Here is a 26128-nt window from a genome sequence, read left to right as displayed (position 1 = left end):
GTTAAATGAGGAATATTTCAAACAGCATTTAGAATGGCGCATATAGTATGTGCTCAGTGAAATGTAGCTATTACAGTTATTAGTGCTATCACCAAGTCTTAACTCTTTCCTTATGTATGAGGCAGGTGGTGGTTGCTGAAATTTTTAAAAACCGATTTTTATTTTCACTAAAATAGTGTATATGTGTAAGAGTCTTAAAAAGTCAAATGGTATTAAAAGCCAATGAAAAATAGCAGTCCCCTTCACTGTCCTTTCCCAGGTTTACTATTCAGAGGCCACTCTTTTAAAACTTGAACGGTTTCTTCTGATACTTACCTCCATGTCTCATGAACAATACACAGTGCTGCTGTTTCTTTTTTTTTTCTTTTTTCTTTTTTAAGATTTTATTCATTCATTCATGAGAGACACAGAGAGAGAGGCAGAGACACAGGACAGTTTGGGTTCTGAACCTTTGTATGTGATCTGTTTTTGATCTTTGTAAATTAAAAAAAATTTTTGACAATTTTGTTGAGATATAATTTATATGCCATAGAATTCAACTATTTGAACATAGAATTAAATGATTTTTGGTATATTTGCAGAGTTGTGCAACCATCACCATAATCTAATTTTAGGACTTTTTCATCATCCCCCAAAACAAGCTCATAATTGTCAACAGTCCCTGACCACTCTCTTTGCTTTGGGTTTGGGTAACCACTAATCCACTTTCTATCTCTTACCAATTTGTCTATTTTGGACCTTATATAAATGGGACTATATGATGTATGCTATTCTATGATGTTTTTAAGGTTCATCTGTGTTGTAGCATGCATCAGGACTTAATTCCTTTTTGTTGACAAATAATATTCTATTGTAAGGATACAGCATGTTTGTTTATCCATTTGTCAGTTGATGCACATTTGGGTTGTTTCCACTTCAGGGCTATTATCGACAATTTTGCTATGAACGTTCTTGTACAAATTTTAGTGTGGACATTTGTTTTCATTTATCTTGAGTAGATATGTATGAGGTAGACTTTCTGAGTTAACGGTTTCTGTATTTCCATCTGCTTTCAGATTTCTTGAAATCTCTCTCCTATTATTGCCTCCTTTCCCATATACCTGGTCCAGGTGGGTTTATACCCTACTATAAAAATATACCTTGTTTTTAACAGCTTTTCTGTCAACTGATTGGGATTTGAGGAGAGAGGAGATAAGGATTCTCTTGCGTCATCAACGCATTTCATTGAGTCCTTACTCTGACAGACACTCTTCTAGGTGCTGGGACTATGGAATGGAAGGTATCGTGAATGTAGGGGCTGTAGGGAGAAACAGAGTAAACATAACAAGTAAAATAAGTATGCCAGAAGGTGCTACATGCTATGCAGAAGCCCATGGCAGGGGGACACCTGGGTGGCTCAGTGGCTGAGTGTCTGCCTTTGGCTCAGGTCATGATCTCAGGGTCTAGGGATTGAGTCCTGCATCAGGCTCCCTGCAGGAACCTGCTTCTCCCTCTGTCTATGTCTCTGCCTGTCTCTGTGTGTCTCTCATGAATAAATAAAAAAAAAAAAAAAAAAGGAAGAAACCCATGGCGGGGGTGCAAGAAAGGGGGCGTGGAAGAACAGGAGGTGGGGTTGCCATTTTAAACACAGATAAGATAACATCTGGATAAAGATCTGAAGCAAGTGAGGGAGTGTGCCATGCACACACCCAGGGCGGTGTGTTTCAGAGGGAATAGCCAGTGCAAAGATCATGAGGTAGGAATATGTGGAAGCATTGGAAGGATGAGGAGGTTTAGTGGGAGCAGATGAGTTGGGAGGCAACTGAAAAGTTGCCTGACCTGAGTTGGAAGACCTGAAAAGGAAGTCAGAGGGGAATGGAGGTCTTGGTCATGCGGGGCCTTGTTAGCCTTGATAAGGTCTTGGGCTTTCTCCCCAGTGCAGTTTAAGCAGAGGGTTGATATGGTGAGACTTCCCTTGTTTCACTGATACCTCTGGGTACTGGGTATATAACAGACCAGAGTGAGGCGGAGGCAGGGAGGCCCATAGGAAGCTGCTGCTCTAGTCCAGGCAGTGAGTGGCACCTCGGACAAGGTGCTTATAGTGGAGATGGAAATGGTGAAAGCATGGACTTCTGGGTTTATTTGGAAGGTAGAACCTACAGGATGACTTGATGGATTAGACGTGAGGTGTGAGAAAAAGAATGATCAGAAATGACTCCCAGATAATTGGTCTGAGCAACTAGAAGGGTGGAGTTGCCCTTAATTGAGATGAGAAGCCTGTAGGTGGAGCAGGTATGGGCCAGAAGGGGAGGATCCATTCTGGACACACTCCATTTGAGAGGTCTCATTAGGCATCCAAGAGAAGATGTCAAGCAGGCAAGCCCAGGCTGGAAAGAGAAGTGTGGGAGTTCTGTGCTATAAAAATGGGATTTCATATGGACTTAGGTGACTATGATGCATCATGTGGGTTCATCAGTTGTAACAAATGTACCACTCTTGGGGAGGTTCTCATGAGGGGGTTGTGCATGTTGGGGGGCAAGATGTATATTGGGAACTCTTCTGTACATTCTGTTCAATTTTGCTATAAACTTAAAAGTGCTTTTTAAAAAGTGTATTTTTTTTAAAAAATGGTATTAAAAGCCATGAGACTTGATGAGATAGTCAGTGAACTAAGTATGTAAGAGAAGAGCTCCAAAGACCAGGCATGCAGTGCCCACTTTTACGAAGAAGGTGGCAGCGGCAGGAGCAGCAAACCGGGAAGAAGGAAAACTAGGAGAGTGGGGCGGGGAAGAATGGGCTCAAATCTCTCAGGAGACCTAGGAACACATCCTCTCTAAAGCTTTCTGGACCTCAGTTTCCTGATCTGCAGGGTAATAGCTGACCTTCAAGGATCCCTCCGGCTGTGGGATGCCATGAATGTGTCACTTGAAATGCAAGGGAGATCAAAGATGGGAAAGGCCATTGGTGTCTGCTTGCTCCATCCATGGGAAATGGAGAGTCTAAAGACTCATGTTGTAAAAATGTGGGTTTAAATATTGGTAGGTTAAGCCCTGAAGAGATTTTTGACCAGTTTCCAACTACTGATTTTTCTTCCTGATTTAAGAGTATATACACCACAGAAACTTTGCAAAACTGGAAAATGTAATAATGAAAATTAAAAACACCCCTTATCCCATCTCTAGATAAATGCTAGTAACATTTTGGTGTAGTTCTCTGCAAGTTTTCTATATATAAAAATAGACTATATTTCCTCTCCTTCCCCACTGAAAAACTTCTCTATATCTGTATCCTGATTTTTTTCAATGAAAAAAGCAGTTCTTACAACTGTTAAGTATCTCATCATAGGAATATACTGTCACTTAGTCACTCCATTAATGAGTGTTTATAGCAACTATAAACAGCACTGATGAAAGAGGAGTTAGGATGTTCAACTGTACATAGAAATCTTTGCCCCTCAGTCTTTCTTCCACATAAATTACCAGCTGTAGAATTATTCACTGGTCCAGTGGGTATAAACATTTTGAAAGCTTTTATGTATGTTGCCAAATATGCATCTTAACACATCTGCCTCTCTTGCCTTCCAGAGAGGTCGTAACAATTTACTTTCTTCCTTTCTCTGTATCAATCGCATCACTGTTACTAACCCTTCCCATTCTCCCTTTTTTCTTTTAAAATGCCACTTCTCAGGATACCTGGGTGGCTCAGTGGTGGAGCGTCTGTCTTGGGCTCAGGGCGTGATCCTTGGTACAGGGATCAAGTCCTGCACTGGGCTCCCTATGGGGAGCCTGCTTCTCCCTCTGCCTATGTCTCTGCCTCTCTCTATGTCTCTCATAAATAAATAAACAAATAAATAAAATCTTTTTTAAAAAGCTGCTTCTCACTGCATATAGGCTAAACTTTACACTAAAGCAGCAGTGGAAGGGGGAGCAAGAGTAATTCAGGTTCCAGTATATTTTGTGTTTCTATATGTGCCGGGTACTGTGCCCAGTGGCTTTCTTGTTTATTGCTGGGGAACGCCACACCCTTAGGATGGAAGTGGCATCCTTTCCCCGTCCAATCCCACGACGGTGTGTTTGAAGACACTTAGCTGGGCTGCTATATGCCCAGGACTGGTACCTAGGTCTTGACTCCAAGGCAGGCACTTACTTATAAATCTTACTAGACACCTCACCTGCCTCAACTGGCCCAGAGTACTCTTTAGGAGAGACCCTAAAACATAAGAAACTCTATAATATATTCACAGCTTACTAATTTTTTAAAGTTTCTGAGTAGAACAAAAAAATACTGAACTCCGAAGTCAATGATCACTCTGACAATCCTGGGCTCTCTTTCTCCTTGCCTGGCTGAATGAAAATTGTTCAACCAAGGATGAGACCAGCAGGGGTAGAAAGAGGTCAAACTGCTTCTTCCTATCCACATTGGTTATCATCATTTGAGAAGGCTTGAGATGAGCTACAGAAAGTGAGTGATGCTCTCTGGATGGTGGGCACTGTCAGCCCACATGCAAACTGCAGGGAGAACTTAATCGTGTGTGTGTGTGTGTGTGTGTGTGTGTTTTCTTTTGGCAAGCTTCAGGAATCGTGAAGCTCTATACTTGTCTATTTGGTCTTTTATACAGTGCATGTTGATAACTGGCTTCTGGATCTTGAGACACTTAAAACAGATATTTAAAGCAACTTCACTAAGACAGACTCTTCATGTCCCAAAACAGAAATTTTAAACTGTACATTAAACCTTGACCATGGTCTTTATTTTTGAACTCACCATCTGATTTGCTAACAGTGCAGTGAAAGTGGTTTGAAGCTGGGCGGTCTTCCCCTTACATCAGAAAGGCCTAGCTGCCTTCTTAGCTCAGAAGGCATTCATGGGTATGTCTTAGGCCACAGCGGGCATTTCAGGACACTGTGGGGCTGGACCTGGCAACTGGCATATTTAGCTATGCCTGATGCTTACCCATTGTGCCCGGCTCCTTATTTCCTGTGTTAGGATTACCTGTAATTTTACCTGTAATTTGGTCTCCAGAGTGGTTTTCTGGGGAGGTGCGCTGCACAGATACCCTTGGCATTGCTTTGAGACTGTAGCCACTTCATTCGGATCCAGGACTCTGGGATTTTCAAAGCCCTGCTCTTAGGCAACTGATGAGGCCGCTGCCTGTGGTTGCAGTATGTTACAAGGGTGTGGAAGCAGGTGGGGAGCCCACCCCCAAAGCAGGCTAAGGATAGGAGGAAGAGGGTTTTTTGTTGTTGTTGTTTATTTTATTTTATTTTTTATTTATTTATTTTTTGTTGTTGTTGTTTTAAATCGAGGTTTTCTCCCGGGCTCTAAGCTTATTCCTGGTCACTGTAGTGACCATCCTCACAATCCCCATGGTCATCTTCAGGAGCCAGAAAATCCTCTTCTGGCAAGAGAGGAGAGGGGGTGCTTAGAAATACTTTGAGAAAAGTGGCTTTGAGGGGCCAAAAGGACAGAAATGAGAAGCAACAGTAGAAGGCCAGAAGATGGGCTGGAATTGGGACTGAGCGGGTGGGTAGAAGGAGGGAGGAAAAATGAGCAGAACGGGCAGCTCAGAATAGATGATATAAAAGAAAGTGCCAGCTAGTGAAAACACTGCAAAACGATGGGTGGCAGGGCCCGACGACTGGGGAGCGGTTTAGAAAAATAGCAATTAGCACAGCTAAAAATAAAGACCAATTTGGAGACAAAGCCAGATACACAAGGAGAAAAATAAGACTCGCCAGAAAGACAATTCTTCGGGAACCGAACGCTCAAGAAAATGAGGCTAATGACACCCCCTTCGGGGCTGTTTTGCACGGAAACGAGACAATGGATGGAGCGGGGCGCGCCGCGCTGCGCAGGTGACCGGCGGCGGCGCGGTGGGAAGCGGAGGGAGCGCCCAGCGGACCCGAGCGGAAAGCGCCGCCGGAAGCCGCACCACGTGTCCCCGAAGTCGGAGAAGTGTCCCCGGCCGGCGGCGGTGCGGGGCAGGGGCGTCCAGGGCGTCGGAGCCTCCGCCGAGGCCCGCCCCGGAGCCTCCGGGCCCCCGCAGGTGCCCCCCGCAGGTGCCCCCCGCGCGCAGCGGCCCGGGGACCCCGGAGCTCGCGGCGAGGAGCCAAGGCGGGGCCCGCGCCCCGAGGGAGTGCCCGGCCCGCGGGGAGCCCGGGCTCGCAGACCCGCCAGGCCGCGGCTCCCGGGCCCGTGCGGAGGGGGCGCCCCTGCCCGCCGCGCCGCCGAGGCGCACGGGGCCGCGGGCTGCAGGGACACGGCGGAGCGGCGGGGGCCCGGGCCGGGCTCTCCCTCCGGGCCTCGGCGTCGGGTCACCCGCGGCCTCCCGCGCCCCCGGGGCTGGACAGCGGGGCCCCCGCGCGGGCAGGGCGGGCAGGGCGGGCAGGGCGGGCAGGGCGCACGGAGCGCGCCACGCGGCGGGGCGGGGCGGGGCGGGGCGGGGCGGGGCGGGCGGCGCTGAGCAGGCTCCTCCTCCTCCTCCTCCTCCTCCTCCTCCTCCTCCTCCTCCTCCTCTCCTCCTCCTCCTCCTCCTCCTCCTCCTGCCCCGGTCCTCGGGCTCAGCCGCCGCGCCGCCCGGCCGCTCCTCCTTCCTCCCGGGGCCACCGCGGCGATGTTCAACCGCGCCGTGAGCCGGCTCAGCAGGAAGCGGCCGCCGTCAGGTAAGCGGCCCCCGGGCCCGGGGCTGCGGGTCGGGGCGCCCGGAGCTGCCGCCTCGGCCGCCGCTGCCCGCCGGGCCCCGGGCACCCCCGCCCCTGTGCCCGCCCCTGTGCCCGCGCCCCCCGAGCGCCCCCGAGCGCCCCCGAGCGCGCCGCCTCCGCCGCCCGCCCGCGCCGTCCCCCCCGGAGCCCCTGCGGTCGTGGCCGCGGCGGGGCAGGGCCCCGAACGGCGCCCCGGGGAGGAAGTTTGGGCAAAAGGGGGAACAACGGCGGTTTTCTTTTGAGTGATGGTCCGGAGGGACAGGGGATCCCACGCGCCCCCAAACTTCGGAGGGAGCGCGCGCTCCGGACCCGAAAGCGGAACGTGGCGCGGGGCCCGCCCCGTCTGGAGCTCGCCGCCCCCCGCGGGTGATGCTCGGGAGATGCTCGGCGGGGCCCGGGGCGGGCGGGGGCGGGCGGGGGCGGGCGGGGCCCCCGGCGAACACCGGGGTGGGGCCGGCGCATCTCCCCGGCGCCCGGGGCGCGCTGACACTACCCCCGCCTCGCCGGGCTGCCACACTGGGCCAGCCGGAGCCTCACTTCGGAGCCCATTTGATAAGACAAAGAATCCTCGGTGACGGTGAGCCCGTGGCTCCGACGCCAGCCGTCGTGCCCCTTTCGTTCCCAGTTATAGCTGCGCTCCTGCGAGCCCCTACTGTGGGCCCGGGTCTCTGCTCCCCAAGTTTTGTGTCTTGTCTGCACCCTGAGGGGCGACCCTGTGAGATAGGGACAGGCAAGGCCACTTTGCACAAGAGGGAACGGAAGCCAGGAGCTATTAGGTGACTCGGCCCAAGTCACACTTAACTGGGTGATGGAGAATCCTGGAAACCCAAGTTTGCCCAACTCTGGAGGTCAGAGGCTTTTCTGCCCCTTCCCACTCCAAGAGTCGCTTCTTTCTAGTGCTAAGACTCTGGACACATTGGTCCGTGTCCTGTTTTCACTGAATATCGTATTTTATGAGAGACGTTGCAGTTGAGAGGATAGACTGGAACCAGACCCGCTGGGACAAAAAAATCCCACCTCCGCTGCTGTTGAAACTTTGTACCTGTGCAGATAAAGATCTGCAAAATGGGAACCAAACAGCTGTCCCTCTGTGAGCACTGGAATGGACCTGGTTTCCCACCCAGCAACGTAGGCAAATCTTCGCATTTAATATTCAGGACACCTCTAATAAAGGCGGATTTCATAGGGTTAGTGGAAAGAGCTTATATTTGTGGCAGCGGGCTCGTAAATCTTGCTGTGTTGTCTGTGGGTTAAAGGATTCCTTTGTGGGAGGGTGTTCATTTTAGGTGTTCCATGTCGGTGGGTATTCACTCACAGGAGGGTAGTCAGAACCTGGACCCTAGAGTTCAATTCCTGGCTCCCATCCTGGCTATCATTCAGTGACCACTTGACCTCTGAGCCAATTGCCAAATTACCAGGAAATCTGAGAACTGATTACTACGTTTCACCATGGAAATGGGCAAATGCTAAAAAGCAAGCTTTTTTTTTTTTTTTCCCCTAGGATAGCTGGTTTACTAGCACACCCCTGCATCTGTTTTCCCCTCTGTAAAGTGGGTTTCATAGAGTCCTGGGATTAAACACACCAGAACATATGAAGTCCTTAGTGCACATAATAAATGACTAAGAATGGTTAGTTTCCCCCTTTTATATTATAAACAGAGCTGCTCTGAACATCCCTGCCTGGTTATTCGTTGCTTTGTGTCATTTTCAGGCATACTGGTTTTGAAGAGTGTTCCATGTGTGAGGATTGTACCCCCAGAAAGATTGGGGCACTTTGTAGGGACATCGGTGGAGTATACCTCTTTCAGGGCATCTACTTTTCAGCCTTACGACATGGGATGAGGTCACAGATAGAAAGATTGGTAGCTAAGCATCATGGATTGGTATTGGGGGCCTGGCCTCCAAGAGCCCAATCTCCTTGGGATTTTTAGGCTTAAAGTGTGCCCCACTGATGGGAAAGGCAAATGAGGCCCAGACATTTGGGCATCACCATCCAGCACTGAGAAAAGGAGTCAAGTGAGAAAGGGAATATGGGACCCTAGGCAGAGATGCTGGGAAGCCAGCCAAGCGATCCACGGGACCCTGTACATTTTTATTTGGTAGTTTTGATTTTTTTTTTTTCCTAAACTGGCTCTCCAAATTGTATAAGCTTCCAGCCCCACAAGTGCTGGATCCACCCCCTGGAGGCCCCTGATATGGACCTGGCTGCTGTCCTGCCTCCCAGAACCTTCTACCGTAGACTTTTCCTGCTTTTCAGCAAAACCTATTGGAGACAACGTCTTCAAGCTCAGAGTTTGGAGTCTCTAACCCCTAATTGCAAGGTTCAAAGTGTGATTTCCTTATTTTCCTTTTTTAGATTTCCCAAAGTGTGTTCGTGAACAAACTGAGGGTGGGAAGGAGGTTGATAAAATGCAGCTTTCCAGGCCATAACCTGGACCCACAGATTCAGTCTTGGGGACTCAAGGTGGCAGGGAGAGTAGGCTGAATTTTCAATAAGCGCCCTAGTTGATTCTTAGGCCACTGAAGTGTGAGGACCCCTTGAAGGAATCTGGCCACCCTCTTGCCCCCCACCACGACTCACACTGTTGGTGGCAGTTGTGATGCTGCTCACTTGGAAAGCAAAGCCAAAGCCACAGCCTCCCCTCTGCGAATGGACTGAGGGGTGACCCGTCGAGGGAATCCCCACCCTGCAGGCAGGCCTCGGCCCTCCCCCGAGGCCTGTTGTCCATTATCCCATTAAACCCTTGGGACCAGTTTCAGATTTATTACTGGGCTTAAGTTTTTATTTAAAGATGACAGTCAACATAGCAACTTAACGTCTTTGTTTTAACAAACCCAGCAGCAGAGCAGTCTTGGCCTCTGGGGAAACTTGCCCTGCAGATCATCACTGGCTCAGGCCAGTGGGTTCAGGGAGAGCAGTTCAGGGACAGAGGGGCTGGGCGGTCCGAGGGGTGTTGTCTTATAGGGGCCGTGAGCCGGCTGGATCGGTGGTGTCAGCTCTCAGTGCCACCCAGAGCGGCCTGGAGGCTGGCAGGTGTCAGGTGCTGCTGGAGCTTTCTTTCTCCTCATCGACTCTATGTGACTGATGTCTCCTTTCCTCACTGTTAGAAGTTGGGGGGACCCCAGCAGGTTCCTGGTGGGCCATTTCCTGGGGCTTCCTGGGAGAACCGAGGCACATCTCCTACCTCGATGGAGTAATCCCCTCCACCCCGGGGGCCGCTGGGCTCGGAAAGTTGCTGTTTAAATTGTACTAAATTTACTCTCCCTGGTTGTCTTCTGCTTCCCCCAGATAGCTCTCCACGGCAGCAGCCCCGAGAGGGGCGGCGGGGGCAGGGGGGGCCTGGGCAGGCCGCAGCAGCAGTTCCTCGATAAGAGCCGTCAGGAGGCATCCACTGCCGGGGGTGGGGGGGTGGGGGAGGACACGTCTCCATGCAGACTTCTGGGGCCTCATGCCCCTTCTAGGCCACTTCGAATCCTTCCAGGGCCTTGCCAGGCGCCTGCAGGTCAGCCGTGCCGCCCCCTCTGCGTCTGCGCAGCGCGCGGGGACCCCTCATCTCTCCCCGGCCTGCTCCCGGGCTCTCACTCCGCCCGTGGGTGGCTGCGGGTTCCCACTTCTGCCCCTTTTGTTCCTGCACAGTGTCCTCTCTCCTGAGCCCTCTCCCAGAGCCGGGTCTCCCTGTTCCCGCAGGCCCGCTCTCCCGGCCTCCCTGCCCCTGAGACGCAGCCTGCCCACTTTGTCTGTCCCTGGGCAGCTGCGGAGGCCACCAACGGGCAGAGCCACCCATTTCCCACGGGACAGACCAGAGAACGCAAATGTCTGACCCAAGTCCTGAGCCACCTGCCTGAGTTCACGCAGTATCCATTTAGTCATCGTGTTAAGTTATATTTAGAGTTAAAAAAAATATATATATATGTATATATATAAATACGAACATGGAGCTGACCACTTTTCTCCTTCCTGTCCTCCCACCCCCTTCTTCCTTTTCTCCCCTTTCTTCCTTTCTCCAGTCAGGACATTGAAAACATGCCATCATCACCATCCCTGAACACCCCAGATAGTTTCTCATGTCAGAAACGTCCTGATCCACAGGAATCTGCTAGGGGTTGCTGTGTCCAGGGAGAGGCAGTGGCTGGCTGAGGGACAGGCCAGGAAGCCCTGCTCCCCTGTACTCCCCCTGTGTCTCTTGATTTTGGTACCATGTAAATTAATACAATGATCTCTTTCCTAAAAACAACCCGAGGCTGTCTTGACCATGTCAAGACAGCTTACATGGTAAATGTCTCCTTATCCTTATTCGCATTTGTTCATGAACCAGTGAAGATAACTTCATGCCAGCCTGTGGCATTGTGGGCAGGCAGCCAGCTGGGAACTCCTGGTCTCATCTTCTCAATTAATTTTAAGTTCCGTGAGAAAAAGGGCCCCGCCTTTGACTTCTTGCATCTGTCACTGCCCTTCCCTTTCCAGGCTCTGCGGCCAGACGGCTTAGGGTGGTTGGGTCCCACCTCATCCTCTTCTTTGCTTGGAGCACATTACTGAACCTCCCCGTGCCTCAGTTTCCTCTTCTGTAAACCGGGCCACCGAGGAGCCCGCACCTCCAAGGGCTGCTGTGAGGTGGAGGCGGGATCTATAGCAAGGGCTCAGCCAGGCAGCTATTTTTACGGCTGTCCTGCTCCCCTGCCTCGCCCCCAATCTATCAGAAAACGTCCATCAGGGTAAACACGAACAGGAGTGCCAGACACAGCCGACCCTGGGGAAGGCACAGCTCCTACTCGAGAAATGCTCAGCCTCCCTCCTCCTCGCCGGGCGGGTGGGCCCCGGTGGAGCCAGGACACATTTGTGCATGAGTGTCAGGCCCTGGGGGCAGCACAGGGCTTCTGGGATGTGAAGGAAACGTGAAGGCCGGGGTCTTCCTTTGCACCCCCAGGATAGGGCTCCTGGGTAATTTTATTTTTTCTGGGCCTTTGCCTAGAAAGTAGAGATTCTAGGGAGGCTACAAACAACAGTCTGGCGTTCTGATTTCCTTCCCTCTGGTAGAAACTGGAAACCAGTGGCCATCTGTTGTTTAGTCCACTCAAAAGAGGATGTGGATGGAGTCTTGTTTTTCCTCCGGACCCAAGGGTGCTCAGGAGCCCCCGCAGCCCCCGGGCAGAGACACGAAGCGTCTCTGAGAAGGCAGTGGGTTTCTGGGCTGCGTGAGACGCCTCGGGTGGACCCCAGAGCATGGAACGTAAGGAGTGGCCCCCACCCCCGTCGGCAGATGTCCTCAGCTCGCCCACTGCCCGGGTGACGGCGGGGCAGGGCAGGGGCCCGGGGGGGACTGTGGAGGGCAGACGCAGGTGCAGAGGCGACCTTTGCAGACACCGCCTGAGCACTTGGCCCCTGAGGTCTGGGCTTCACGTGCAAAATTATGCCAAGATGCCTTTTCTGAGCCCAGCCAATCCTGTTTGCAGTCTGCTCTCCTTCTCTGGTCTTTGATGCTTGCTATTATTATGATTATCTTAATACTTTTTCGTTCTTCTTATTATATTCTGCTAATTCCAGTTCACACAAACCTCCCCACCAAGGGAATTGCATGCTCGAAGGGTAGTTATTCTCAGACGTTAGATACTGGAGCCGATAAACACTTAAGTAATATTTAGATAGAGTGTTTCCATGACCCAGTTTCTCCAGAGCCTTACATAGATCACCAGTTGTAACAAACCGATTTTTTTTGCTTCTAAGTTTGGATGACTTAAAAAAAAAAAGTAATACATTTGATGGGGTGTAGTTGATATGAGGTTTTAAAGATTTAATGTATTTATTTATTTGAGAGAAAGAGAGGGAGAGGAGGGGCAGAGGAGGAGGGAGAGGGAGAAGGAAAGAATCTGAAGCCGATTCTGTGCCGAGTGTGGAGCCCAACACGGGGCTTGATCTCACAACCCTGAGATCATGACCTGAGCTGAAACCAAGAGTTGGACGCTTAACTGACTGAGCCCCTCAGGCGCCCCTGATGTGAGGTTTTAAATAAAGTTCTGAGGGTGTGCACTTTCCTTGAATATTTACAGGAGAATGGTGTGTGTGTGTGTGTGTGTGCGTGGGAGGGGGTGAGTGTGTGTGTGTGTGTGTGCGTGGGAGGGGGTGAGTGTGTGTGTGTTACACCAAACCGCTTCAGAATTTCGAGTGAACATTTCTGCCTCTTCCTGGGCTTGAATATTGGGTTTGTTTTCTTTAATAATGCTGTAAGTTTTAGGGGTACTTAGGATGGACTCTTTGATGATGTGCATTGACTTTGCTTTGAGGAAGCTGTGTATTGAGATATTCCCAGGACGTTTTTTGCCTTGGGAAAATTGTCCATGCAGGATCATTAGCCAGGCCTTCCTGCAGACTAACAGGAGGGATCCACGCTGTGGGCATTCAGTTCCGAGGAGTGTTACAGATGCCTTTTGCGTATGGATTTCCAAAGAATTAATGTCTGGCGAAACTCTCTGGTAGATATGACATCACAGCATCTATAAATAATGCATTACGAAATATGCTGCCAGCAACCAGCCTCAGCCATCTGTATCTTTGAAATAATGGCTTTTGCTGAAGTCAGAAACCACCCAGAACAACATCAGTGTAAATGGAGAGTGTCTGTACTTTGTGTTTGCATGTGAGATGATTCTGGCCCACTCTTGTGTGGGTTTTCCTCTGCACCGAATTCCCTCTCGGTTTCCTCAGTCTTTTCCCACGGGGCAGCTGCTGTCTTTCTCTTCAAGGCCGTTGTCTTCTGGCCTCAGCATTTATCAAAAACAAAGATGGCACAGGGCCTCGTGGTAAAGCACATGTGCTGTGGGCCTGTGCTCTGAGCGCGGTCCCCCCTTTCCCAGCTGGGGGACCCTCCCAAGTCACTGTGCCTCATCTGTGCTTCCTCCTCTGTGAAGTGGGGATAATCGTAAGCTCACCACAGGGCCCTGGGAGGTGTGAAGGATTTAACCCCCCGTTGGAACAGCACCCAGCACAGCGTAAGTCATTTATAAGTGTTCACTGTTGTTATTAGCTCACGATAGATTAATCTGAACATAAGTTTATTGAAAAATAAGTCTTGGGACCCCTGGGTGGCTCAGTGGTTGAGCATTGGCCTTTGGCTCAGGTCAATGGGGGTCTTGGGGTCCTGGGATTGAGTCCCTCAGCAGGCTCCCCACGGAGAGCCTGCTTCTCCAAGTCTCTGCCTCTCTCTGTCTCTCATGAATAAATATATAAGATCTTTAAAAAAAGAAAAATAAGACTTGTGCCTACAAAAATCTGATCCAAAATGCTTTAAAGACCTCAGGAGGTTAATTTTTTTTTTTCTTCATTGCAAGAATATTTTAAAGGTGAACTAAACAACAAGACAAGATAAAAAAGAGCCGGACAAAATGGAAACAAATGTTATCACCAGTAGTTCCCTCCTAGCTTGAGTGATCTTAACGCTGCTAGAAAAGTAGGTTTGACTTTTTTTTTTTCCCACCTGTGCATTCAAGGCTTACTTACTTTCTTTCTTTTCAATATTTTATTTATTTGCAAATGAGAGACACAGAGAAAGAGGCAGAGACAAAGGTAGAGGAAGAAACAGGCTCCCGGTGGGGAGCCCCATGTGGGACTCAATCCCAGGACCCTGGGATCACGCCCTGAGCCAAAGGCAGATGCTCAACCACTGAGCCAGCCAGGTGTCCCTCCAGGCTTACTTTCTTGTGTGATCCATCTAAAATGGCAACTTTTATCAATGAAAAAGCAAAGAAGAAAATTATACCTTCATGGCTTCAAGTGCCAGGAATTGGGAAGCTGGGAACTCTTGGTTTTCCTTTATTCTTTTTTTTTTTTAAGATGTTATTTATTTATTTATTCATGATAGACAGAGAGAGGCAGAGACACAGGCAGAGGGAGAACCAGGCTCAATGCCGGGAGCTGGACGTGGGACCCGATCCTGGGACTCCAGGATCACGCCCTGGGCCAAAGGCAGGCACTGAACCACTGAGCCACCCAGAGATCCGGTTTTCCTTTATTCTTAAGCTTGGAAATAAACCTGCTTACTCTGGAAAAAGGTTCTTCCTTTTTCTGATGATTACTGGACTGACTGTAACATTTAAGGTGAACTTGTCTTAGGAAACCTTTACTTACATGCATTGGGAAGTAGCAAAAGTCTCCTGAGGAGGGGACCCTGAATAAAAAAAAAAAACGCCCCAGGTAGAGCGGCAATCTCTCGGGCAGTGCCAAATGGGGCGGCCCTCGGCTCAGTCTCACAGGAGGTCCGGATAATGACTTGGAGAGAAGATACACCATTAAATGAATGGAGTTTGCAAATGCTATTCTATTTAGAGCTATCTTTTTATATTGATGCCAGTCAAGAAAGATTAAGGAAAAAAGGCATAGCCAAAAGCTTTTATCAAAATTGAGAGACAAGCAGGAAGTCTTGGAAAAATTGAAACCAATACTTCTGGGAAAAGCAAAAACATACATCAGACAGACTGTGGGTAGAAGATTCCTACAGTAGGAATGGTTGGGGCAGAAGGTGGGCAAAAAGGCAAGAAGGAATTTGTCTTTATCCAGGACACTGAAGCCAGACACCAGTGGCCGTGGCTATGGAGAGTAGTACATCCTGGTGGACTTTCGGAGCCAGCCCTGGAAATTTTGTGCCTTTATGTAACAGTGTGGTGGTAAAAATATTTCATTACTTTTGACGGCAGGGAGATGATAGCCCAGCTGAGAACTGAGAGGAAGGGCCATTTATTTGCAAAGTCCTGAAGCAAATAAGAGCAGCCTCTTATTTGGAGCAGCCCTGGGGTTCTGTGCAGGTGGTCCTGGTAGGGACAGTCACCTTCTCTATACTGGTCCCAATATAGGTTCCACTGAGCAGTTCTTTGGTTGGGTCACCTTGGATAGATCATTATACCCTCTAAACTTTTACTTCCCACTCTATAAAATAAAGAGACTAGACCAGACTAGTGCGTATTGAATTATAAGACGTTTTGATCAAATGAAACCTAATATGCAAGATGATTTGAGTATGAATTAAGGGTTGGGGGGAGGTGGCAATTATCGAATGGTGGGGCTAGCTATCGGAGCTCTCAGTTAACCAGAAGATCTGGTTAACCAGAGCACTCTTTTGGTTAAATGGGAATCCACCATGTATTTATTTGCAAGACAGCGTGGCAGTAAAAACCCCAATGTGGTTTGGTTTATTATTGAAAAGGATGTCAGGAGTTCTGGAACGCTTTCAGACCAAGGTCGAAAACTTACGGGCAAAGTAGGTGTTGTGTGACAGCAGGAAAAATTTGTGGCTGCCTAACATTGTCCCTGGGAGCAGCCCACTTGTGTCTCCACGTGTATTTACTTAAGAGAAGATCAGCTGAGGAAGTGCAGCGAATTGTCAAGCTGTATCCCCGAACAGGAGAGTAAATTGGTGAAATGCTTGGCAAAATGAACCCTTGTGCTGAACTTTCTTATAATGGTGATCCTTTGATTTGATTTATACTTTGTTGGGAAGAAACTCAGTGTTCAGAAGCTTGCCGTCCCAGCATTTGCAAAGAGAGCAGGAAACTAATGTAATATCCACGAACCGAAGATTCACTTTAGAGAAGCGTCAGGTCCATTTATATTGTGTTCAAGTGAGTTTGCTTCTCAATGAAAGGGATAGATTTGCCCCAAATCATTCTCTCGTGCTCCATCACCAGTGTGTATTGAAACAGCCCCCACCCCCTCTTGGGGCTTCTGGCTTCTGCTTTTTTTCTTTTTTTTTTTTAAGCTCCGGTCAGCCAGCGAATGTCTAAAATCCAGATAGTTCTCCCAGATGCTGGGAGACAGAGTCTCAGCTGCTTGAGAAATTAACACGTGTGTTGACCCCCAATAGAACATGAAAGATCATGGAAGCTGAGTTACTCTTAAGTGCACTGTATTCAGATACAACTTTCTTCTAAAAACATTTTATTTTATTTCCAAAAACATTTTAAACTGTATGGCATCCTAGCTATTTGCAGCAATTAATATTCTTTTTTTTTTAAAGATTTATTTATTCATGACAGACACAAAGACATAAGCAGAGGGAGAAGCAGGCCTCCCACAGGGAGCCCAATGTGGGACTCGATCCCGGATCCCGTGAGCCAAAGGCAGACCCTCAACCGCTGAGCCACCCAGGCGTCCCAGTAATTAATATTCTTAAGACTTTTTTTTTTCACTTATCCTTTACAAATGGTTAGCTTTGCTGATTTTTTAGTTAAAAGCTTACTTTCTCCTACATTCAAACTTTTCTTTATAGAAATATGCTTCTACGTTGAATTTTTTTTAAAAGGCAATGGAGAAAAAGCATTAGCTATAAAAAGTTCACTCGATGGATCATTATTTTAGGGAAGAGGAGAGAGGAACTAACATTTGTTGAGAGTCCACTGTGAGCTTCTAAATGCCTGATGTGCTTCCCCTTTAGTCCTTTGGATAACCAGAGAGGTAGGAGGATTATCTTTATCTGGCCCACAGAATTTTGCCTCTTATCACACAGTTTGAATAGGCCAAACTGGGTTTGGAACCCGGGCCTATCGGAAATGACATTCCATGGGTTTTCCTTGGCTCTAGGAAGGGGCTGAATTCTGTAGAATGAGGCATGTTTGTGTTGTCACTTCCTCTCAGGCAAGTAAGTTGACAAAGTGTGTTAGCTGGAGGTCCCCCCATCCCCTTTCCTTTAGTTAAGAAACTCTTGAGAAAGAGAATGCAGCAGAGGTGCAGGTACGAAGAGTTGTTTATTCAATCTACACACACAGGAATGGTGTGATGCCGAACCATTATTGGAGGCAATGGAAAAATCAGTAATACCCATCCGGTTATTTTAAAAAATATATTTTATTTATTTTTTTCATGAAAGACACACACAGAGAGGCAGAAACATAGGCAGAGGGAGAAGCAGACTCCTTGCAGGAAGCCCGATGTGGGACTTGATGCCAGGGCTCGAGAGATGCCTGGGATCACACCCTGAGTCGAAAGCAGGCGCTCAAACACTGAGCCACCCAGGCGTCCCCCATCCGGTCTTTATTTACAATTTTGGTATTTTGTTTGTTATGGAATTTTTTGCATATTTTGATTTTTAAAATCTTGCGTGAAAATACCATTTATCTTGATGCCTGAGTTTTCTTTTTAGCAACCCCCTGAAATTTTGCACCTGTAGCCAGTGCCTTCCTGTTCCCACCCTAGGCCCAGCGCTGGTGCATCCTTTTATTTACGTGCCAGCCAATGAGCTGCTATGTGTTGCAGGTATAAGAGACACAGAAGCCTTCAGACTAGCGCATCAGTTATCCAAGTCATCACACGACAGCATGACAATTACAAGACAGTGCAGAGTGCAGTTGCCGTTGTGTCAGGGTCCCTGGGAGGATGGTGGGAGAGAGACTTGAGGGCTGCCTGAGGGTTGGCCAGAGGACACGTGGGTGGGGGAAGGGCGATGGAGAGTGGTGGGAAAGGAGGAAAAGGCAGTGCCTACCCCCTGAGGTTATCATCGGGGCTGGAGTGAGTTCCCCATGCTAAGTGCCTGGGGAAGATTCTGGTACGCGACCTGTGATAGCCACAATGGTGATGACGCTGACCATTATATGCAGATATTTTTAAATGAAAGTATCCTTGGGCCACATACACATCTGAACTTTGCTTTACAGACATCCACAGCAGCGATGGGAGTTCCAGCAGCAGCCACCAGAGCCCCAAGAGCACAGACAAATGGGCCGCCTCCCTGGAGAATCTGCTTGAAGACCCAGAAGGCGTGAAAAGATTTAGGGTTTGCCTTTTTCATTGTTGATGGGGGTGTGGGGGTTTGGGGGGGTGGATTGCAACACATGAAGTAGTTTAGACACCTGTGGGGGGAACACAGGCTGGTTTCTCACACTCTGTGCCCCAACCTGAGAATAAGGACTTCTCACTTGCCATGGCCACGATGGAGACGCTGTCGCTCTCCCGGGTAGCCGTGGACCAGAACTGAGGGGCATGCCCAGACTCTTTCTGGTTTTTGTATAGTTGGATGGGAGGCGTTAGGGGTGGTGGGTGAAGAGGTACTTTGCTCATAGGTAAAACCTACAAAGAGTTTCCAGCTCTGTGACGTGTGGGAGGGGGTGGTCTGGGTGTCGCTGATGTGAAGGTTTGTTCCCTTGGGTGTTGGGGAGGGATTCTCAGGATTCTATTTTTTTTTCAAGACTGTATTTATTTATTCATGAGAGACACACAGAGAGAGAGAGAGAGAGAGAGAGAGGCAGAGACACAGGCAGAGGGAGAAGCAGGTTCCATGCAGGGAGCCCAATGTGGGACTCGATCCTGGGACCCCAGGATCACACCCTGAGCCAAAGGCAGATGTCAACCACTGAGCCACCCAGGCACCCCATCTCAGGATTCACTTTTAATCCAGTGAGAAACGAGGACAACAGCTGGAAAAATGAAGTTGAACTCAGAGAGGAGGGCTGAAGGACGGGGGGTGTCAGGGCTGCCTAGAAAGAACTGTTTTGACTAGCAGAAACCCCAGGTGTCAGTTTAGAAGAACCACATGTGAATTTTGAGAACACTCCAGGTCTGCCTGAGTCCCACCGACTTCTGTCTTTAAGCCCTGGCTCAGGTCAGAGTGAGCCCTGATGCTGTGGGTCCCCGTCGTGGTGCTAAGGGACGGGGTGGCGGGCCAGCCACCAGGATTTCCTACAGTCCTGGATACCAGGCCGCAGTGAGCACTGTGTAGATCTCGGGCAGGACCCTATTCTGTGCACAGCGGGATAGCAGGCTGTACTGCTAAGCCCCCAACATCAGCCCCCGCCCCCCACAAAGAAAGAAAAAGAAAAAAAAACCTCACCTCCAACTTAAAATAGTTTTCATCATGGCATTTTTAGACATGCTTAATATGTTTCTTTTCTTTTGTTTAAAAAAATGGGCCTGATTTTAGAGGAATGTATTTTGTTTAAACACTGTCTAGAAGGAATGAATATATCTCCCACTTAAATTTACTCTTTGGTAATTTATTGTCATCTTAGACTTGTGAGTAGATTCTTGCTTCATTTTTACTCTTCCTTACGGTGTCCAAGTCATCAAGCTCAAATGCACATGAAATTCTAGCTTTAACATTAAACATACGCTTTGTTTTTCAGGGTGGAGGTGTCAAAGGGAGATTGAACCGTACTCATTTGTTGCATTTAGCCAAACCCATCCCTGAAGGAAAAGGCATTATTTGTTTGTTTTCTCTCTTTGAAGTGGAATACTGCTTGATATTTTTTCCTCTCGTTATCCATAGGAATTTTTAAAAAAGGAATTCAGTGAAGAAAATGTTTTATTTTGGCTAGCATGTGAAGATTTTAAGAAAACACAGGATAAGAAGCAGGTATGTCTTCCAGTCTGTAATCACGTTCTTGATATTTTTTTTTCTCTCATTATTTTTTCTCTCATTGCTGCCTTTCCAATAGACTTTGAAATTGCCTAAAGAAATCTGATCCATAGGGGGTTTGGGGAAGGACCGAAGCTTCAGATTAGGTACCTTGTGTTGATCAAATATTAATAATTTTTAAAAGTGTGTTAATTTTTAAATGGAGCTGTTCAAATGGACACAGAGTTGAAGTAAAAATAACGATTTCTGTTATTTCGAGTTTATCATCGTGCACGATTTTTTTCTTCATGAATAAGTTATGAGGATGCTTCCCCGGAGTTTGACATGTTGGCATTTTGTACGGATGTAGTAAAGCGATTAACAGATGTGTGGCGATAAAAGCGCAAGTCAGATCAGATAGATTGTCAATTATTCAGCGTATCTTTACGAAACATCCTGTAGTTGGCAGGCGTCCTACCTAGAAAGTTTCTCACTGTTCTCCCGGGTAGATGTGTGCCCTTTGCAAGAGGAAGCCTTTAATTCTGATGTCAGTGGATTTTCTGTCCTTGAAAGTGGGTGTCAGGGGAGGTGGAGGAGATGATAGAGAACAAGGCCTGTGGATTGAGTGTGTTCATGAGGCCTATGCCTATGTATTTCTCAGAGGCTACCAGCCAGATGCCACCAGGGGCTGGTGAGTAACAGGAGTCCATGAAGCTTTTGGTGTGAGGCTATAGGGAGTGGTGGGGACTGCTGTGGGTAGCGGGCCCTGCGTCCAGGGGCTGTGGCTGATTCTTTAGCTGACTAAATGAACGCTTTGGGGCCTGTGGCTGTCTGGGCTTTCTGTGCTTTGAGTTCTGTCTGCCGGGGTCTTCGCTTGCCCACCCTTGCCCGCAGAATCCTAAGGGGTGGGCCTTTCTTTCCAGGGCAGCTTCTTCCATCTCCAGCCCAGTGCTGTCTGGTTTTCCAGAGAAGCTGGACTTTTGGATTCTTATGAAATCATCCCGATTTTATAAATGTTGGAACTAATTTGTAAAAAATGTAAAATCTTGCCTGCCAAACAAAACACATCCACGGGCAGATGCAGCTTGTGGACTGCCAGCTTTTGAGCCTCTGTCTCCAAAAGCTGGACTCCACAAAGCCAGCAGCGGTTACATGTTTGTAGACAACAGCTTGGAAAATGTTCATCACTGGTTTGCTCAAAGCCTTTTCCCGACTCAGACACACTTCCCCCAAGATGGGGCAGCGAAGCCTTCCTTCTACCGCTTTCTTCTCTGTGGGTGGAGGGGGTGGAGGGCAAGGGTGGATGCTAAGATAGGTTCCCTTTAGCTCAAATTTCCTAGGTCAGCCTAGAATGCCAGGCAAGTCCCTTGGCATTTGCTTCCTTCAGGCTTCTTCTCCTCCCTTCAGGCTTCTTCTCCTCCCTGGACAACTTTGTCTGAGCCTCCTGGGTGGTGAGTGGCCTCTGGGGAAAAGCGAGCAGGTGGGCCTGCCTGCCTTGGAAGGCTAGGATGCCACCCTGGACACAGGAGTGCTCATTGTTTTCCTTCAGCCCCAGTGCCCAGGACCACTGTCCATAAATGCTGGACTGTGCAATTGATTTGTCCAGCCTCAGCCTAAACCCTAGGTGAGAGCCAAGCAAGCAAACATGTCCATTCTTCTGCCATAGTCTATGTGTTGGGGCTGAGAGGGGCCTACAGGTCTGCTGTCCCTCCTCCCACCACCCTACCACCCCGTTGTACTAAACGGAAAGCTGAGCCCTCACCCCCCCACCCCCACCCCATCCCACGGCTGAGCTGGGACTTGGACCAGCATTTCCAGGTCACCGAGACACTCTCTCTGTACACCATGCTTGTGCGTCCTTAGTTTCAGTTGATTCACCAGATCTTTGGGGAGTGTCTGCTCAGGGCCAGGCCCTGAGAAGAGTGTGGGAGACACACACGGACAAGACAGATGAGCTTCTTTAGGGAACAGGCATATAAAAGGAAAGCAGCTTGTTTGTTCAAACAGCCTTTGCAAGTGTGCTGAGCAGAGAAATGGGAAGTGTGGGTTCCCCTGGGGCACAGGTGGGGGTCGGTGGGGGAACAGAGTTTGGGGGTGGAGTTTGAGGGTAAGGGTAGTGTTCCTGGAATAGGGGACAGCATGTGGGGGGGGATGGCTTGGAGAAATGAGCCAAAGGCAGGCCAGGTGATGGGAGAGTGGTGCTTGAGGGGCAGGCTGGCTCTGTTGCACTTAAGGCTGGAAGGGAGGTGGGGGTCACACCCGGGGAGCCTGGGAGTCAAGGTGAATGCTGGAAGGCCGCAGGGTTGGTTTGCACTGGCCCATCCACATCCTATAGACAGAGCTTCCAGAATCTGGCAGCCCCTTGCTGCACCCCCAGCCCTGACACCCAGCATGTGACCCCTGGAAGGTTCATGTCCTTAAGCCTAGAACATGTCTGGCTACTGCTTCCGGGCAGTGAATGCCTCACCTGCCAGCTACCTGAGAAGACAGACAGTGCTGGGAAGGAAGCAAGCATCCACGAGGCCCGTGGTGCCCGGACCTCAGTCTGGGGTATCACCCTAAACCTCATGACTGCCTCCATCCTTCCAGATGTGCGGGCTGTGGTTTGGGAGGATACACAGCAGCTTGCTGATGCCACCCGGCTTGCTGCAGATGGGGCCAGGGTGTAGATCCAGGTCTCCAACTGCGGGGCCTGTGTATTCTCCAGCAGGTCTGGCTACAGGGGAAGTAAAACCGGGAGTAAGTTCTGAAGCACTAATTTTAAAAAGTGGGGGAGGCCGGAGGCCAGAGGAGAAGTGAGCCCAACTGAGTTTCACAATAAGGCTTGTCGTGTCTGGTCCAGCGGTGAGTGTGTCAAGGGTGCATCTCTACAGTGAACTAAGGCAGTGGTGGGATCGGTGTGAATCTTACTTTGCCTCCATTGTTTTATTTATTAGTTATTTATTTTTAAGATTTATTTATTTGAGAGACAGAGAGCATGGATGGGAGGGGCAGAGGGAGAAGGAGAGAGAGAATCTCAAGCAGACTCCATGCTGAGCACAGAGCCTAATGTGGGGCTCAATTCCATGACCCTGAGATCACGACCAAGAGTCGTACGCTTAACTAGCTGAGCCACCCAGGTGCCCCTCCATTATTTTATTTTATTTTTTATTTTTTAATATTTTATTTATTTATTCATGAGAGAGAGGCAGAGACACAGGCAGAGGGAGAAGCAGGCTCCATGCAGGGAGCCCGATGTGGGACTCGATCCCGGGACTCCAGGATCTACCCTGGACCGAAGGCAGGCACTAAACTGCTGAGCCACCCAGGGATCCCCTCCTCCATTATTTTAAATAGGACCCATGCTAGCTTGTCTTTTTCATTCTTTTACTAGGATTATTTAGATCTCTCCAGAGCACTTAACCAACTTATCTGGCACCTTATGTGTATGATTTCTTTATTTCCTCTATACTGTCTTGGCTTCCCTCTATCCTGCAGGCTCTGCAGGTCTGAGATCAATGTCTTCTCCCCACTGTATCCAAGTGCCTAGAGCAGCCTGGTACTCTTTACTTCCAGTGCTCCCCACTCAGATGCACGGGCACCTGAAGACCCACCAGAGGCGAGGTCCCAGCCCCCTCCCCTCCTGCAACGGTGACAGCCCCGGGGACGCACGTGTTTGCCCAGAAGCTCCAAACAGTGGACCCGTGCTGTGCTCCTGCTGTCTTCCCCGGCCTGTGGCCGCTTAGGTTGGGAGGGTCTTGACACTCGTCATGTGTGGCAGGGATGCTGGACTTTAGGGAGTTGGGAGGGTGACACCCCACACCCCCACCCTCCTTGTGGCAGGGATGCTGGACTTTAGGGAGTTGGGAGGGTGACACCCCACACCCCCACCCTCCTTGGAATCTCTAGGATGGTTGTAACTCAGGGTGTTCATATGCAGCAGGCAGCTTTCAGAACATGTCTCCCCCTTCTCAATTTCTTTATGGCTTGAAATTTTTCTATAAAGTGCCTCTCCCCCATGAATTAGCACGAGAGATGGATCTATCTTCTAAAACCGAGCAGCATTTCTGAGTTATAAAACCTCAGGAGAAGCTCCAGTTAGTTTGTACAGATTTGGAAAAACCAAGCTGAAAGTAGGGGTGAAGTGGTGGGACAGTGCAGGTTTCTTTCTTTTCTTTTCTTTTTTTTTTTTTTTTTTTAAGATTTATTTATTTATTTGAGAGAGAGAGAGAGGGAGAACCTGCGAGTGTGGTGGAGAGGGGCAGACAGAGAGGGAGAGAAGCTCAAGAAGACTCTGAGCTGAGCACAGAGCCCAACGTGGGGCTCTATCTCATGACCCTGAGATCATGACGGGAGCCAAAATCAAGAGTCAGACGCTCAACTGACTGAGCTACCCAGGTGCCCCACAGTACAGGTTTCTAATAATCATAGCTAAAAAAAAAAAAAAAAAAAAAGGGCAGCCCCGGTGGCTCAGCGGTTTAGCGCCACCTTCAGCCAGGGCCTGATCCTGGGTCCTGGGATCAAGTCCCACATCAGGCTCCCTGCATGGAGCCTGCTTCTCCCTCTGCCTGTGTCTCTGCCTCTCTCTCTCTCTCTGTGTCTGTCATGAATAAATAAAACCTTAAAAAAAAAATCATAGCTCCGAGAGCGACTTGTACTAGTATTTAAATATAATGGTACCTTGCATTTTTATAGTGTTTTAGCATTAACAGAGTTATGGGGGTGAGGGTCTATGGTATTTATGATTTTTATTACATACTATTTAACACTACAACTTGATCTAGGATTTAGCGTGTTTGAGATTCTTATCTAAAGTACTGAAGTAGGGGCGCCTGGGTGGCTCAGTCGGTTAAGCATCTGCCTTAGGTTCAGGTCATGATTCCAGGATCTTGGGATCGAGATCCACATCAGGCTCCCCGCTCAGCAGTGAGTCTGCTTCTCCCTCTGCCCCTCCCCTGTTCATTCTTTCTCTCAAATAAATAAATAAACAAAATCTTAAAAAAAAAATAAAGTGCTACAATAAAGGTTTTCCTAAAAACCATCTTTTTTGTTAAAAAAAAAAAAAGTATTAAAAATCCCAAAGTGACCCATGCTCCTCCTGGAGTAAGATGGGTTGGTTCCCTTCACCCCGCAGCACCTTCGAGTTCATCCCCCACTCTGGTTCGTGCTGCGCCTTTCAGCATGGGCTTGGCTGGATCCAGGCTGGCCTGCGTGGAGCTCAGCTGCTCCCGGTGTGGTTTAGGCCCAGCGTTGGCTGGCCTGCACCCCCGTTCCTTCCGAGCTAACTCATCACTTTTAGATATTATCTACCAGCTTCCTCTTGCTATAACTGAGCTTTCACTTACTCGCATCCCTGTCTACTGTATTTTCATGATTAAGACTCATCTTTCTTGTTTGCTGCCGAGCCAAAGGGGATGCTTCCATTACATTTTTTCTTCTTGGACCATCTTTGGTTTTCTTATTTTTATAACATCCAGTAGCCTTCTAAAATGCTTGATGTGGTGTCGCATGGGCTCAGGCCTCTTGGTTCACCTCTGCAGCTGGGGTTCACTTGGGGACCACCCTCCTGGGGCCCGCTGACCGCAGCTCCCCCCGGGGTGTCCCCAGATCTTCCTTTGCCACCAGCACTATTCCTGCTTCTGGGACCTAGCACCTCCTCGGTCCCAAGTCACTCCTTCATGCCTGTTGTGGTACAGCCAGCAGCGGCTTCTTGAGGAAGGGGACACGGCAGGTGGACATTTAAAGATCTCGTTGAGTGAAAATGTGATTTTCACCCCTTCTTTCCCACTTCACTGATATGGTGATGGAACATAGAATTGAATTCTAGGTTGACATTGTCTTAGAACTTTGAACACACTGCCCCATCGCCTTCCATTTTTGTTAAGAATTAATATATTATATGTAAACTATTTGTTTTGTTCCCTTTGTTTTTTTCCCTCTGGAATAGCATACAGTCTCCTTTTCATCACAAATATTCTACAGCTGTATAGTCAGAGGCTTTGGGGGGTTGGGGTTCACCCACCGTGTCAGTGTTTCATGGAGCGTATTGATCTGGAAATGTATAGTTCGAGCCAATGCTCTGTTGTTATGATTGTCATGACTTTTTAAAAAAGATTTTATTTATTTATTCATGAGAGACAGAGAGAGAGAGGCAGGGAC

At 48.9% G+C, this 26128-nt stretch overlaps 1 protein-coding gene across 3 annotated transcripts in view; it reads left to right on the top strand.

Annotated features, from left to right (window-relative positions):
* The first annotated feature begins 5697 nt into the window (after positions 1-5697).
* The window catches only part of RGS10 (regulator of G protein signaling 10), a 39801-nt gene continuing 19370 nt past the window's right edge, over positions 5698-26128 (top strand). Inside the window, exons 1-3 of one of the 3 annotated variants that reach the window (XM_025994309.2) lie at positions 5698-5834; positions 18315-18433; positions 19922-20008. In XM_025994309.2, the coding sequence (XP_025850094.1) occupies positions 5753-5834; positions 18315-18433; positions 19922-20008 (288 nt within the window). In that variant the 5' untranslated portion in view covers positions 5698-5752. Of the gene's footprint in view, positions 5835-6487; positions 6642-11727; positions 11909-18314; positions 18434-19921; positions 20009-26128 lie in introns of those variants that run through there. The other 2 variants (XM_072740223.1, XM_025994317.2) reach the window with 2 other exon arrangements.

Source organism: Vulpes vulpes, chromosome 15, assembly GCF_048418805.1.
Source record: "Vulpes vulpes isolate BD-2025 chromosome 15, VulVul3, whole genome shotgun sequence".
Taxonomy (NCBI): Eukaryota; Metazoa; Chordata; class Mammalia; order Carnivora; family Canidae; genus Vulpes; species Vulpes vulpes.
Note: the sequence above shows the minus strand (reverse complement) of the source record. Positions and strands in the feature narration are given on the sequence as shown.